The following is a 15497-nucleotide window of genomic DNA, read 5'->3' as shown; positions in this document are numbered from 1 at the left end:
GGGGGGAAGAGTTAGGAAACAGATTTGTTTACCTGAACACGGGTATGAAATTTCTCCCAGGGTCTAAGGTTAGAAGATTGACAAATCTTATCCAAAGTATTGATTCAGAAAAAAAAAAAAAAACACATTTCAAATTCAAGGTTACAAGTTAGAACACAGTGTTTCAAATCCTAGTTAGCCATTCAGATAACTATCATAAAGCAGCTCAAGTCTGACCTGAAGAGCCCCATAAGACTGCCGGTCCCTGAAGTTTCACAAACTGACCAGTCTGCATCTTGTTCCATACAGAATGGGATGGCTTCAGTCTCTGGTGCTCTGCACCCTGGCTGCATGCTGTGTGGCTAGGTCTCCACCCCAGCCGTTCCTGAACCCCTTACCCCAGCAGGCCCAGAACCCCTCACCTTTGGTTTCCCGGGGCTGCAATGACTCGAATGTGCTGACCTTTGCAGGCTTTGCCCTGCAGGACATCAACAGAGAACAAAAGGATGGCTATGTGCTGAGCCTCAACCGAGTGCATGATGTTTGGGAAGAGTATCAGGTAAATAATAGCCTCCCTCCCCCATTTCTATGGCAGGCATTGAGCAGGCTTTAGTGTCTAGTCATGGAGTGGGAACCAAGAAATACAAGTTGGCAGATGCTTACCAAGTTGGAAACCCTGCTAAACTTGTTCTGTCTACCTCTGCCAGAATGTGCTACAATATTCTCCTTGTTGCTAGGAACAAATGTAACAGTTCTGCTCCTCTGACGCCTAGTGAAGGTTTTTTTCTTTTTTTTTACAACTTATAAAGGATCCATTCTTGGTGGATTTCTGTCTCATGTGGAGTGTGGTGTGTTTATCCTTCTCATAGGACGACATTGGAACTCTGTTCTACCTCACACTGGATGTGTTAGAGACTGGCTGTCATGTGCTTAGCAAGAAAGCATGGAAGGACTGTGATGTGAGGACCCTTCATACCTCGGTAAGTGTTTGTTGTTAGGGGCTCAATAGGATGAAGAGTTTCAATGTTCTTCTTTATAATCATCTGGGCAAAGTGTCGGTGTGCTTATTCTAAGGCTGTAGACAGAACCAACTTTAATCAGAGGAATTTGTGAGAAGTCAAATTAGCGTAATACTGTGCAGAGTATAAAAGCTGTCCCCCAGATTGTCTTCTACCTCCTGTGGGCTCTGAACCAGTGTTTGAGTTGTGAGAAGACCTGAGATAAGGAATCTGGATGTGGGATTAAGGTCAACATCAGGAGAGAGAGGGACGAAGAGGGAGGGAGAGGGAGAGATTTTAAACTCATTTTGTTTTGTTTAATAAACATTAATAATGAGGTTGGAGAAGAGGAAAAGGGATGGTTTACCATGGGAGTGGTCTCTCAGAGACGCCATGGATAGCTTTCCTGGAATCATGGAACCTAGAGCACTCAGAATCGACCCTTCCAATGGTGACATTGAAGAATCTTAAAATAGGGGCTGGGAAAGTGGCTCAGTGGTAGAGCGCTTGCCTTGCAATGCATGAGGCCCTGGGTTTGATTCCTCAGCACCACATAAGAAAAAAGCCGGAAGTGGCGCTGTGGTTCAAGTGGTAGAGCACTAGCCTTGAGCTGAAGAGCTGAGGGACAGCGCCCAGGCCCACAGTTCAGGCCCCACAACTGGACCCAAAAAAAAAAAAAATCTTAAAATAGTCCGTTTCCATTTGATTTTGAACTATCCTGGAATTATTTCCATGGATGGATACGAAATGAGTGGCATGAGCACAGGATTGTGTTTAGAAGTAAAAAAAATTTGGCTCTCTTTGCTAAAATGCCTCATACTGACAACTCTGAGTAAGAGTGTACTGACTCTGACATGATAGTAGTTGAGTTCTCACCCAGGTAGAGTTCAAAACAGAAGCTCATGTTCAGAAGGGGTTTTATTGTAGGATGATCTGGAGATCCCTCTTCAATGCCATGGCACAGACAACGCTATCATTAACTTGTGGCTTTCAGAGTCCCCCATGCTCACCAGCATCAAGTCACTGACAAAGGAAGAGCATGAGAGAACAAGGAAAATGGGCTGGACCTGGAAGTGGTAGCACAGTTTCCTTCCCAGGTCTGTTTGCCTTCTGGTGGCTAGAACTCAGTGGTTCACACTTACTAGAGAGGGATGCTAGAGAGCCTGGTGAAGAACTGTTGGGAAATGGTTCCGCAATTCTCTGGTCAACACACTGTTTTGTTTGTGAAGTTTCTCATTACTTTAAAATGAAATCTCCAAATTCCACTTGAGGTTGGAGGGAAGTGTATTTTAAAACCTCGTGTTTCCATCTACAATATCATAAAATGTATTTGTTGGTTCCAGGTTTATGGCCAATGCAAAGCGATGTTTTATATTAATAAGCCAGGAAGAGTTCTCTATACACCTGCCTATAACTGTACTCTTCGTCCAGGTAAGAGATTGTGATGATTTTTGTTAATTTTAATAAAAGAAGAAAAGAGCTTAACCAGAACTTTGTTGACAATATATAGGCTTTCTCCTCCCTTGCAATTTTTTTTTTTTTGCATGTCAGTACTGAGGCTTGAACTTGGGGCTTTAAGCTCTTGCTCAGGTCTGATGCTCTACCATTTGAGCCATACCTCTACTTCTGTTTTATGCCGTTAATTGGAGATAAAAATTGCTTGATTTTTTTTTCTGTCCATGCTAGCTTCGAGCTGGGATCTGCGGATCTCATCTTCTTGAGTAAAGATTACAGGTGTGAGCCACTGGCACCCAACCAATACCTGCTTTCTATTTTTTCCAACCCCAGTTATTCAATACTTCCAGTATTTGCCTTGCTAGTGAAATTCAATGTGTAATGCTCCTCTTCCCACAGTGAATCTTCCTAAATCATCTTCACTTTCTCCATATTTATTTCCTGCATAAAATCCTACCTTTTCAATCTTAACATAACTGGCACATCATCTTACAATTTGTCCTCAGGCTCCTTTTTAGCCATCTTTGCCATCATTTCCCTGACATCCCATTCAATTGGAAACATTATTATCTGAATACACATTGCATTTTCTAATCTGTATTTTGCCTGTGCCTCTCCCCCAACTGAGCATATCCTTGATGACTCCTGCCCTTGGAACTCATTCTCTTCTTTGAGGAATACCATCAACACTTTTTCCCCCCATTTCTCCATAATGCTTTCTAGTCAAGAATGTGTCAGGGCTCCCTTGTTACACATGCTTATGAAACCTTGGTTAAACCACTAATGAAACATAGATAATGCACTACCTTGATGTAGAGTCTTGTATCCTCTATTATCCCTCTTTCTCCTTGCTATCACTCATTCCTTTCAGGTTTAAGGAATCATTAGCATTGTTGAATATTTAAATAAGCTAAGAATAAGCTTGAAATGAATGACATTCGAAATATACATATACATTCATTTTGGATCTTTTCTTTTCTTGCAAAGGGAAAGTCCGTGAATGTAAGCATTCATAGTATGGGGAAATAGGATGTAGACACTTATCAAACCTCCGTGTGTATGTGTGTGTGTGTCTATGGGTATGTGTGACAGAGAGAGAGAAAGAGAGAGAGATTCCTTGCAGATCTTATTAAAATGCACATTCTGATTCTGTATGCTTGGCAGGGCCTGAGATTCTGCATTTTTACCCAGCTCCGGGTGATAATGATGCAGCTGGTTTCCTTGACAAGGCAAAAGAGCAAACCTTTCATTAGCCACAGCTGAAGGTTCCTGGCTTTGAAGAGAAGACTAACTTAAAATGAATTAGAGAACAACTTACAGTCTCAGTACTTGTATGATGGTCATAGTTATCAGCGCTATGAGAGTCAGGAAATGATGGGTGATAATGTAGGAATGACAAGCTGTGGATCTAACTCTTCATAATCTTTCATAGTCTCCCAAAATACAGCCAATATATAATCCTTTTCTTTCCTTTCCCTTCCTTCCTACTTTCCTTCCTTTCTTCCTGTGCCAGTCTTGGGGCTTGACCCAAGGCCAGAGCATTGTTTCTGTGCTTTTTTTTTTTGCTCAAGGCTAGTGATCTACCACTTGAGCCACAGCTCTACTCTTGGCTTTTTGGAGATAACAGTCTCACAAATTTTCCTACTCAAACTGGCTTTGAACTGTGATCTTCAGATCTCAGCCTCTTGAGTAGATAGGATTACAGGTATGAGCTACCTGTGCCCAGCTTGAACAATGTGTTTTCCTGTGAAAAGCTTACAGGTAAAATCCATAGCCTGATATACTAGCAAATTGTCTTCCATCTCCAGCTCTTCCCAGACACTAGGGTTATTCATCAATGTGATCATTCTTTCCAGTCACAGTGGTTCAACCAATTTGTTTCTGTCTCACCTGCATTTTCTAACCAAAGGGAAAGGCTTCTACCTTCATTTTTATCATCTTCTTATTCTATAAGCATTTACTGAACATTATGTGTTAAAAGTTATAGTATGTTTTAAGCACCAACTAACAAATAAGACATGGCAACAATAAAGTCCCAACCTTTCAAAGGCACCCAGTATATAGAGGCAATGGTGAGAAATTACACTGAACTGGGAAGGAGGTGTGTCAGATTATACTGTATTATGCATGTTAAAACAAAATTTCTAGAATATATACATTTGCGGTAGGTGAAATCTGTCTTGCTTTGATTTCTTTTGTTATTATGAAAGAAATAAAGCTCATTAGAGAATACTCATTGCCAAGAGATTCTGTTCCAGAAAATATTTTTCTCCTTTTATTATTATTATTCTGTGTGTGGGTATGTGGCGGGGGGGGGGGGGGAGGCCCTGGATACTGTTCCTTAGCTTTATCACTCAAGCCTGGCACTTGAGCTACAGTTCTACTTCTGGATTTTTTTTTTTTGTGGTTAATTAAGAGATTAGAGTTTCCTGGACTTTTCTGCCAGAACTGGCTTCAAACCATAATCCTCAGATCTCAGCCTCCTGAGTAGCTAGGATTACAAGAATGTGCTACCCGTGTCCAGCTTGTCTTTCTCTTGTTTTTTTAAAAAAAATATTTCTTTTGGCTGGGGCTGGGAAGGTGGCTCAGTGGTAGAGTGCTTGCCTTGCATGCCTGAGGCCCTGGGTTTGATTCCTCAGCACCACATAAGCAAAAAGAAAAAAGCCGGAAGTGGCGCTGTGGCTCAAGTGGTAGAGCGCTAGCCTTGAGCTGAAGAGCTGAGGGACAGCACCCAGGCCCAGAGTTTAGGCCCCCCAACTGGACTCAAAAAAAATATTTCTTTTGGTAGTACTAGATTTTGAACTCGGGCCTTGTGCTTCTTAGACAAGTGCCTTACTCTGTAAGGCACATCTTCATCCCTGAAAAGATCTTTCCACTCCATCCTCACTAACACTGAATAGTATCTAGTTTGTTCAGTCTTGGCCTCTGTTATTTTCATGACTTATGAAAATAAATTCCTCTTGTTGGCATCAACAGTTTCTCGGAGAAAGATTCATACTATGTGCCCTGATTGCCCCAGCCCCACCAACTTGTCAGACCCCGAGGTTCTGGAAGCTGTGACTGAGTCTCTTGCAAAATTCAACAGTGAGAGTCCCTCGAAGCAGTACTCTCTCATAAAAATCACCAAGGCCTCTAGCCAGGTAAGGCTAAAATGACCAGGTCAGTTATGCAAACAATGGATCTCATCACTGTTGCTATAATTTCCTAAGGTCAGCAGAAAATATCCTGGTTCTCCATTTCTTAAGAACTCCAGAACCTTTCTCTATATTTCCTCCTCTGGTAATCTGTTGGACACTGTCATGTTTTCATCTTTGTTATCCCATGGCACGTCTGTGCATATCCCATGACCTGATTTTACTTCATTGGTGTTAAGATGTGAAATGGATTCATTGTCTTCAATAGAGGGGTCTGTGTAGATTCACTATTTACTGCTATGTGCTCAGATCTGACTTAGCAAGATGACTTTTATTCCATGTTAGGGCCTGGGGCAGGTACTGAATTTTCTGGGTTAGAGATAATGGAGACTCATTCATATTTTGGATTATGTTGCTAACTCTCATATGATATATATTTTCTCTCTTATATATAGAGCATGTATTTACATACACTAAAAGACAGCTATTTATGAAGAAAAATAAGCTCACCCACTAAGGGAAAATGTTTAGAATTTAAGAATTCAATGAAGGTGTAGTGATTGTGTTTTCTAAATACACAAATCATGGGGCATGTTGGACTCCTGTGGGGGTCTTGCAGGGACAGTGGATTTGTGTCTTGTGGGGCAATATGTTTGTGTGGTAACACTGTGTCTGGGCATTGGAATTGTTTCTGTAAATCTAATGCTGCCAAGTAAAAGGCTTGACTTTAACATCTCAACCCTGTCTCATAACAGTGGGTGGTTGGCCCTGCTTACTTTGTGGAATATTTAATCAAGGAGTCACCATGTACCAAGTCCCAGGAGAGCTGCTCACTGCAATCTCTAAACTCTGTGGTGAGTACATTTGAATATTCTTGCTTATTGTCATAATTTAGATGATCACTAAATTACAGAAAGTATGAGATACTCCTCTTCCCCTCAAGAAGTAATTACCTATTTAGAAATTAGGCAGACCCAAAGATGGGGGCCAGTGGCTTCATGGATGCAATTCTAGCTAATATGAGATGTGATCATTGATTTTTGAAGCCAGCCCAGGAAGAAAAGTCCATATAACTCTTCTCTCCAATTAACTAGCAAAAAGTCAGAAGTGGAACTGTGGCTCAAGTGGTAGAACACCAACCTTGCATGAAAAGTTAAGGAATGGTGCCCAACCACTGAGTTCAAGCCCTATTGCTGGCATAAAATTTAAAAATAAAAAAAATTATGCAGGCCCAGAGGCGATGACAAAAACCCTTATTCAACCGTAACTATACTTTACATTAGCAACATGATGCAACTACAAAAAATGGTAAAATGTAGATGAATCTCCTCATGGTTGATGGTGATCCTACTTGGATTGGGTTACATTTGAAATGCACTATAGTAGAAAGAGAGGGCAGGGAACAAAGGAAAGAAGGAAGGAAGAGAGAGAGAGAAAATGAAAGAAGGAAGGAAGAAAGGAAGGAAAGAAAGAAGAGACCATTAACATGGTGTTCCATTCCTTGAACCACTTTTTTTTTTTTTTTTTGTCGGTCGTGGGGCTTGAACTCTGGGCCTGGGCGCTGTCCCTCAGCTCTTCAGCTCAAGGCCAGTGCTCTACCATTTGAGCTACAGCGCCACTTCCGGTTTTCTGGTGGTTTATTGGAGATAGGAGTCTCACGGTCTTTCCTGCCCGGGCTGGCTTTGAACCGCTATCCTCAGATCTCAGCCTCCTGAGTAGCTAGGATTACAGGCGTGAGCCACCAGCGCCCGGCCCTTGAACTACTTTTTACAAGAGAAACAGTCAAATAGCAGCTCCATAATAACATCCATAATGAAAGGGTCACTTTAAGAACACCTAGTGGGAATGTAAATGGCTATAATGTATTATGGCACAATGAACAAAAGGTACCAGAAATATTTCTCATTTATTGACAGTAACTGCTTTACTAACATATCATTTATGTACTGTATTATAATTCATGGACTGTAACCGTAAGACCCACAAATAAAGAAAAAAATCAGATTCACTTTAGTTGTTTAACCAAAAAACAGCTTATAAAATAATAAGGAGCAAGGCTAGGTGTTGGTGGCTCATGCCTATAATTCTAAGTACTCAAGAGGCCGAGATCTGATTATCATGGTTTCAAGCCAGGCTGGGGAGAAAAACCCAGACTCTTTTTTTTTTGGGGGGGGGGGGTCCCGTTGTGGGGCCTGAACTCTGGGCCTGGGGGCTGTACCTCAGCTCTTCAGCTCAAGGCTAGCGCTCTACCACTTGAGCCACAGTGCCACTTCTGGCTTTTTTCTTTTTGCTTATGTGGTGCTGAGTAATCGAACCCAGGGCCTCATGCATGCAAGGCAAGCGCTCTGCCACTGAGCCACCTTCCCAGCCCCTAAAACCCAGACTCTTATCTCCACCAAAAAGCTACAAGTGGAGCTGTTGCTCACATGGCAGAGTGCTATGCTTGGCACAAAAGCTCTGGGATAGCACCCAGACTCTGAGTTCAAACCTCCGGACTGTCACATACACATACACACATACAAACACACACATACAAACACACACACTCACACTCACACCACACAAATAATACAGAACACTACTAGGAAGCTATTATGAAGATAATTATAGAAGCTTATCCAATATGGTAAGAGAATTTGCTCAATATATTACTTAGTAACATAATAGATATATAATAATATGCTCCAATGTTTAGAAAACAATATGTACACAGGAAAATCATTAGAAGAAAATGAATTATTATAAATAATAACTGTCTTCTATCAATTCCAGATTGTTTTATCTTCCTCTTGTTTAAATATTAAATAAAGAACTATTTATTACATTTGTAATAAGAAAATCTTTATTTTATATTAAAATAACAGTAAGGTGATGAAACAGTTATTTCGTCTAAGAAGAAAAAATTCAATACTTGGAAGGGATGCCATTTAAAAAAAAAGACAAAAACAAGTTTTCAAATTGACAGAAGAATAGAACTAAAGCCAACAGGTAGAAGTTATATAGATACTGGTTTCTGCTCAATGCAAATACATTTCTAATAGTTGAGTTTTGTTCCTCAAGATATAGGGAGTTTTCTATTACGGGAGGCAATTTAGCCTAGTTTGTATGATTTCTTGGTAGAGATGATTTGCAGGGAATGGGCCAGAGCCTGTCTATCATAAACAACAACTTAAAAATGTTGATTGGTTCTGTGCCAATGGAAGCAGAAAGTGAGCTGATTTCCGCTTATAGTAATCTTAACACTGACATGACCTTGTATTTTTCTTTATTTTCAGTCTGTTGGTCTTTGCGAAGGTTCTCTGACTAAAACACCAGAAGATAAGTTTGTTACTGTATCTTGTGACTTCTTTGAATCACAGGTATTTTCTTCAATCTAATTGTCCTTTGTGAAAGAAAAGAGCATTGTATTTGTGTATACCCACCATGACCCACCAGCCTCTTTTGAGATCCAAGATCCTCACTTTATTCAAGCTATCCGAAGGGGACATCTATTGGTTGGAGCTAGTCACACTCATTCATGGTAGCTGACTAGAGCCCTGCCATACTCTAATTACAATATGGCTTAAGATTACAGAAACAATGAACAACCAGCTTGGATGGCCCAAGCTTCTGAGACATGAAATTCAGTGTCCCAAAGAAGTCTTACTCCCAGCCTCAGGAGAAGTCACGTCTATGAAAACATTCCATTGCTGGCTCAGGCCTGTAATCTTAGCTACGCAGGAGGCTGAGATCTGAGGATCGCAGTTCAAAGCCAGCCCGGGCAGGAAAGTCTGTGAGACTCTTATCTCCAATAAACTACTAGAAAACCAGAAGTGGTACTGTGGCTCAAGTGGTAGAGCTCTCACCTTGAACTGAAGAGCTGAGGGACAACCCCCAAGCCCAGTGTTCAAGCCTCACAACTGACAAAAAAACAAAGAACCAAAAAAACATTCAGTTCCCCCATCATGGAAGTTACTAAGCATCCCATATTAGTCAGCCTGGTACAGGCTGCTTTGCTTCCAGTCCTGCTCTGCACCTGTGAGCTCTTTGACCTCACTCAGTTCCCCAAAAGAAACTAAGAGCAGCTAAATGAGGGTGCCATGCAAGGTCCAATACAGAATAAACAATGAAAAGTGCCAGGTAGGAGTGACAAATGCTTGCAATTCCTAGCTACTGCTCAAGAGGCTGAGATCATGATTCAAAGCCAGCCTGAGCAGACAAATCCCAGAGTGTTTTTGTTGTTATTGTTGTTCCAGTACTAGGGCTTCAATTCAAAGCCTGGGGGCTGTCCCTTAGCTTTTTTTGCTCAAGGCTGGCATGTTGTCACTTGAGCCACACCTCCACCTCTGGCTTTTTGCTGGGTTAATTGGAGATCAGCGGCTCACAGACTTTCTTGGCCAGGCTGGCTTTGAACTGTGGTCTTCAGATCTGGGTCTTCTGAGTAGATTAGAGGTATGAGCCACCAACACCCATCTGAGAGACTCATTTCCAGTCAACCCATAGAAAGGTAGAAGTGGAAGTGTGACTTAAATAGTAGAGCTTCAGCCTTGAGCCAAAATGCAAGGGACAGCCAGAGGCCAGGAGTTCAAGCCTAGTAGATGCATAATTAATTAATTTAAAAGTAGATAATATAATAATAATAAAAGATACCACCTGCTGCATGCCACCTGCTGCTACTACTGGGAACAGAGACACCTCATCAAGACTTTCTGGATCATTTTCAGCTCTGAAATTGTGAGACTTGAAGCCAAGCTTTTATAAGTCTAGGTCTTCTCTGTTCCTTATCTGTATTTACTTTCCCCCTTGAACCAGGAGCCCCATCCTCTTAGCTGATTTTTTTTTTTTTGCCAATCCTGGGACTTGAACTTAGGGCCTGGGCACTGTCCCTGAGCTTCTTTTACTCAAAGCCAACACTCTACAACTTGAGCCACAGCACCATTTCTGGCTTTTTCTATTTATGTGGTGCTGAGGAATTGCGCCCAGGGCTTTATGCATGCTAGGCAGGCATAAAAGCAAGCACTCTATCACTAAGCCACATTCCCAGCCTCCTTTTAGCTGGTTTTACTGTATAAGATTCTACCAGAAAGGAATAAAACAGCTTGAGCCTGATACCTTTCAGGGCTTTCCCTAGAAAATTCATTAATTTTTTTTTTTTTAATTTCAGGTTCAGGTTCCAGCAAGTGAAAATACTGATGCTACCCAGGGACCCCCAATCCTCCCTGAGGCAGAGGATCCATCTAAGAAAAAGCTTTCCGCTTTCCCCATACCAAGGGGCTCTGTCCAGCACCTCCCTGACTTGGATGATGAAAAGGCCAAAGATCCTCAAGAGAAAGATCCTCAGGAAGCCTTCCCCGTGCAGTTGGACCTGACCACAGATCCCCAGGGAACAACCGTGGACGTGTCTTTCCTCTTCATGGGACCTGAGGAAAAGAAGCTGCGTGTGCTGCCTTTCCCCAAAAAAGAACAGCACTCTACCCAGTGCCCATCGCCTGCCAAGCATACCAGTCCTCTTATTCTCCCGCCCTGAGAATCACAGAGAGTGTACCATGTGGGTGTGATTTCTTGTACAAGATGAGAGGTGGTAGGAATGGGACAGAGAGAGAGGTTCAAATGTAGACAATGGCTAATAAAGTATGTCCTTTTGACTCTTCTTGGCTTCAATGTGTTGTTGGGAATGGGCATAATGAGACTAAAATCCCCTTGTGGGCTACACTGTATACCCACCTACCAACACGTGCACTCCCAAGCAAGGGTTTATTAAGATGGTCATCCTGTTTATGCTCAGCTCTTTAGACATAAGCTGCCCAAAGGAATTTCCCTAAGAGATGGAAGAAGTTGAAGCTCAGTAGAGTTGCCTTCATGACCTCCCCTTTGCCTACAAGGTCAAGTCTAGCTCGATATTGCCCATGCTATTTTCAGCCCTTGACCTCTTCTCACCAGCCTAAATATCTCTATAGTTGGGTCACTCAGTAAAATGAGGTCACATAGAAGCAAAGTGTGCCCATAGTGTCTGCCAGGCTTATTAGAACATGACGCTCGATAATAGTCTTTATGTTTGTGTGTGTTCTAGTACTGGGCTTGAACTCGGGGCCTGGGATCTTTCCTTCAATCTTTTACTCAAGGCTAGCTCTTTGCCACTTGAGCCACAGTTCTATTTCCAGCTTTTCTGTAGTTAATCATTGGCTTTTCTATCTGAGCTAGCTTTGTACCATAATCCTCAGATCTTAGCCTCCTGAGTAGCTAGGATTACAGGTGTGAGCCACCAACTCCTGGATCCTAGTGTCCTTTTTCCAATATTTAAAAACTATATGGTTCTGGGTGCCGGTGGCTCACACCTGTAATCCTAAACTACTCAGGAGACAGATCTGAGGATTCTGGTTTGAAGCCAGTTTGGGCAGAGAAGTCTCCATGAAACTCTTATCTCCAATTTACCTCTCAAAAACTGGAAGTGGAGCTGTGGCTGAAAGTGATAAAGCACTAGCCTTGAGTAAAAGAGCTCAGAGACAGTGCCTAGGCCCTGAGTTCAAGCCCCACAGCCAGCAAAAACAAAACAAAACAAAAAAATCCTATGTGGTGCTGGGTGGTAGTGGATCTTGCATATAACCTAGCTATTTGAGAAACTGAGATCAGAAGGATAGCAGTTTGAGGACTGTCCAATCATACACACAAGATTTCTTCTCAACCAATAGCTGGACACAGAGGTACACACCTGTCAACCTAGCTATGTATGAAGTTAAGATTCTGGTCATAAAACCAGATTGGAGAGAAAACTCTGAGACTCCATCTCAACAGAAGAAGCTGGGTGTGGTGGTACATACCTGTAATCCCAGCTCCAATGGAAAGTGAAAAATAATAGGATTGTGGTGTAGACATGTGCCTGGACAGGAAACAAGAGACCTAATTTAAAAAATAACCAGTGCAAAAAAAAAAAAAGTGTGGGAAACCAGGAGGCATCTGTGGCTCATACCTGTAATCCTAACTACTCAGGAAGCTGAGATCTGAGGGTTGTAGTTTGAAACCAGACTGGGCAAGAGAATCTGTGAGATTTTTATTCTCCAATTAACCACCCAAAAGCCAGAAATAGTGCTGTGGCTCAAATGTTAGAGCGCTAGTCATGAACATAAAAGCTCAAGGATAGATCCTAGATCTCCTGAGTTCAAGTCCCAGGACCAGTACACACAAAAAAAGGAAGACATATTCAGAAACAGTGAACTACCAGCTTGGATGGCCCAAGCCTTTGAGAGAAACCTTATTCTAAGCCTCAGAGAGAAGTTGTTTCCATGAAAATGTTCAATCCTGATCCAGAAATACTTGATGTTTGCTTAAATCCCACTGTAGGGTATTTTAGAAAAGGCACATTTATGAAGACTGTAAGAACATCTGTGGTTGCCAGAGATTAGAAAGGGGGAAGGATTAGTAGGTAGAGCTCAGAGGGTATTTTATAATGTTATAATGGTGGACACATGTTATTACAACATTGTCAAAACCCATAGAGTGTTCTCTCATGGGAGAAGAGTGTAATGTACACTATGAACTTTGGATGATAATGATGTGTCATTGAAAGTTGATCAATTATAACAAATGTACCTTTTCAGGTTCAAATATTTATAGTGGGGAAGGCTATGAATAGGAAAAGAATAGGTAAGAAGTACCTAAGAACTTGCTGTTTCTTCCCACTCAAGTTTTCCCTGCTTCTAAAATAGCTATAATATGTATGTGTGTGTATGTATATATATGTATATGTATATATATGTATGTATATTCTGCTGAGCTCTGGTGGCTCATACCTGTAATCTGAGCTACTCAGGAGGCTGAGATCTAAGGATCAAGGTTCAAAGCCAGTACAGTTAGGAAAGTCTGTGAGAATCTTATCTCAAATTAACCACTAAAAAGCTGGATGTAGAACTATGGACCAAGTGGTAGAATGCCAGCCTCAAGTAAAGTAGCTAAGGGGCAGTACCCAGGTCCCAAATTTGAGGCCAGTACTGTTTTTATCCATAATGTTACAAAAGATACCCTTGTAAGTCTTTAATTATTTCATTGAAATTCACTGGGTCAGTTGATAGAATGTTATATCATTCAAGATTTTTGTTCCTTTATTCTTTAAAAGCATTGAATGTATTTCATTACCTTACTTATTCAAAAATACATGGGTGTGTGTCAAGATAGTAAAGGTAAGAGGATGCCTGGCTGCTATATACACTTCTAAGTCTCAGAGGAGGGGCTGGGAAGGTGGTTCAGTGGTAGAGTCCTTGCCTCACATGCATGAGGCCCTGGGTTCGATTCCTCAGCACCACATAAGCAGAAAAAGCCGGAAGTGGTGCTGTGGCTCATGGCTCAAGTGGTAGAGTGCTAGCCTTGAGCTGAAGAGCTGAGGGACAGCGTCCAGGCCCAGAGTTCAGGCCCCATGATCAGCACAAAACAAAAGAGCTAAGAAATCTAAGTCTCAGAGGGAAAAAAAAAGTACTGTAGGAAAAATGTATTCTCAACTTTGACACCTCATCCTCCCACACCCTAGTATTCTAATCCCTTCACCTATCTTAGTGTTTGGTTCACCAGGCACTCTATATTGTGTGCAGCCAATATAGCAATAATTCGAAGGCTTAAGAGTTCAGTTCATTGGAACATCAAACAAGTTTTGTTTTAATCAATAATTTTCCTCCCTGTCTTTCGGGTTTGGAGCCTTTTAACAATATCTGGGGCATAGTCCATGGTCATTCTGAGTTGCCCTAACCATAATCCTAGGCCAAAGGCCTGACTCTGCGGATTCCAATATGCTGGGTTCCACTACTTGCCCCAATACACCTATCAAAGAAGATTGGAGGAAGTAGATTTATTAACATAGCAGATGTACCCAGGAAGAGGGAAAGTAAGCATTTCATTTCATCTTTGGGATTCTAACAGGAGTGTTCAGTTTAAATAGAGAAAGAGTTGAGCACCTGTGGCTCACAACTGTAATTGTAGCTACTCAAGAAGCTGGGATCTGAAGACTGCAGTTCAAAACCAACTTCAAGCAGAAAAGTCCACGAGACTCTTATCCCCAATTGTCCACCAAAAAGCCAAAGGTAGAACATTGGTTCAAGTAGTAGAGCACTAGCTTTGAGCAAAAATGTTCAGGGTTGGTGACCAGGTCCTGAGTTTGAGACCTAGGACAAGGACAGGAAGAAACAAAGGAAGGATAGAAGGAAGGAAGGAAGGAAGGAAGGGAAAGAAGGAAGGAAGGAAAGAAAAAGAGAGAAAGAAAAAGAAGGAAGGAAAGAAGGAATGAAGAAAGGAGGTAGGAAAGGAAGAAAAAGAAAGAAAGAAAGAGAGAGAAAGAAAGAAAGAAGAAAAGAAAAGAAAAATTGTCAACTCAGCCCTTCTATATTTTTGTCTTCCAGTGAAGTGGGAATCAAAGTGGAATTTTATACTCCAGGCCTGAGTCAGGGGCTTCTACGTCAGGTCTGTCAAAGGAAGAGCCATGGTGAAGAGAGCAGAAAGGAGGTTTATTACATAGGATGGGCTTACCTTGCAAAGATCTTCTGCAGACTTTCAGCCATCTTTGGAGCATGGACGTGAGCTAGAGGTTTAGATAGACAAAGAACTGGGGGAAGGAATTGGAAGTTATGGATGTGGCCCGGCTGGCTGGTCACTACCGAAATTCTGGAGAAGTTTTCACTGTCATCACTTTACAGGAACAATCTGGTAGCCGTGGCTGACATCTCTGGCTCCAGGGAACAGCCTCATCATTGCAGGTACTTACCCTCACTTAGGGAGCGATCTGCTCTTCCTTAGAGATAGTTTCAGCTTCTTGTCAGAACAATGTCACTGATCAGTCTTGTCCTTTCCTGGATTCCAAGATGATGGCAAAGTGGGTGGTTTAGAACAAAGGACACAGATACAAAACCAAGGCTGAGATGGCAAGATTTTCTCTTATTTTACTTAATTCTTGAGCCCAAGTAAGTAGTCAGTG

General features: G+C 41.8%; 1 protein-coding gene across 1 annotated transcript; it reads left to right on the top strand.

Annotated features, from left to right (window-relative positions):
- The first annotated feature begins 275 nt into the window (after positions 1-275).
- On the top strand, positions 276-11195 carry Fetub (fetuin B). The gene is made up of 7 exons (XM_042669001.1): positions 276-538; positions 849-959; positions 2321-2408; positions 5409-5572; positions 6322-6420; positions 8842-8925; positions 10710-11195. The coding sequence occupies exons 1-7, from the start codon at positions 290-292 to the stop codon at positions 11070-11072; spliced, it is 1158 nt and encodes a 385-aa protein (XP_042524935.1). The 5' UTR covers positions 276-289; the 3' UTR covers positions 11073-11195.
- The last annotated feature ends 4302 nt before the right edge of the window (positions 11196-15497 follow it).

This window comes from Dipodomys spectabilis, unplaced genomic scaffold, assembly GCF_019054845.1.
Source record: "Dipodomys spectabilis isolate Male_0828 unplaced genomic scaffold, ASM1905484v1 ptg000017l, whole genome shotgun sequence".
In the NCBI taxonomy this organism is placed as follows: Eukaryota; Metazoa; Chordata; class Mammalia; order Rodentia; family Heteromyidae; genus Dipodomys; species Dipodomys spectabilis.
This window is presented reverse-complemented; position numbering and strand designations above follow the sequence as displayed.

Bases quoted from the DNA above. Each gene is read 5' to 3' on its own strand.
- Fetub (XM_042669001.1), top strand. From the start codon at position 290: ATGGGATGGCTTCAGTCTCTGGTGCTCTGCACCCTGGCTGCATGCTGT. The intron at 539-848 runs GTAAATAATAGC...TCCTTCTCATAG, and splicing joins ATGTTTGGGAAGAGTATCAG to GACGACATTGGAACTCTGTT. The intron at 960-2,320 runs GTAAGTGTTTGT...TGTTGGTTCCAG, and splicing joins TGAGGACCCTTCATACCTCG to GTTTATGGCCAATGCAAAGC.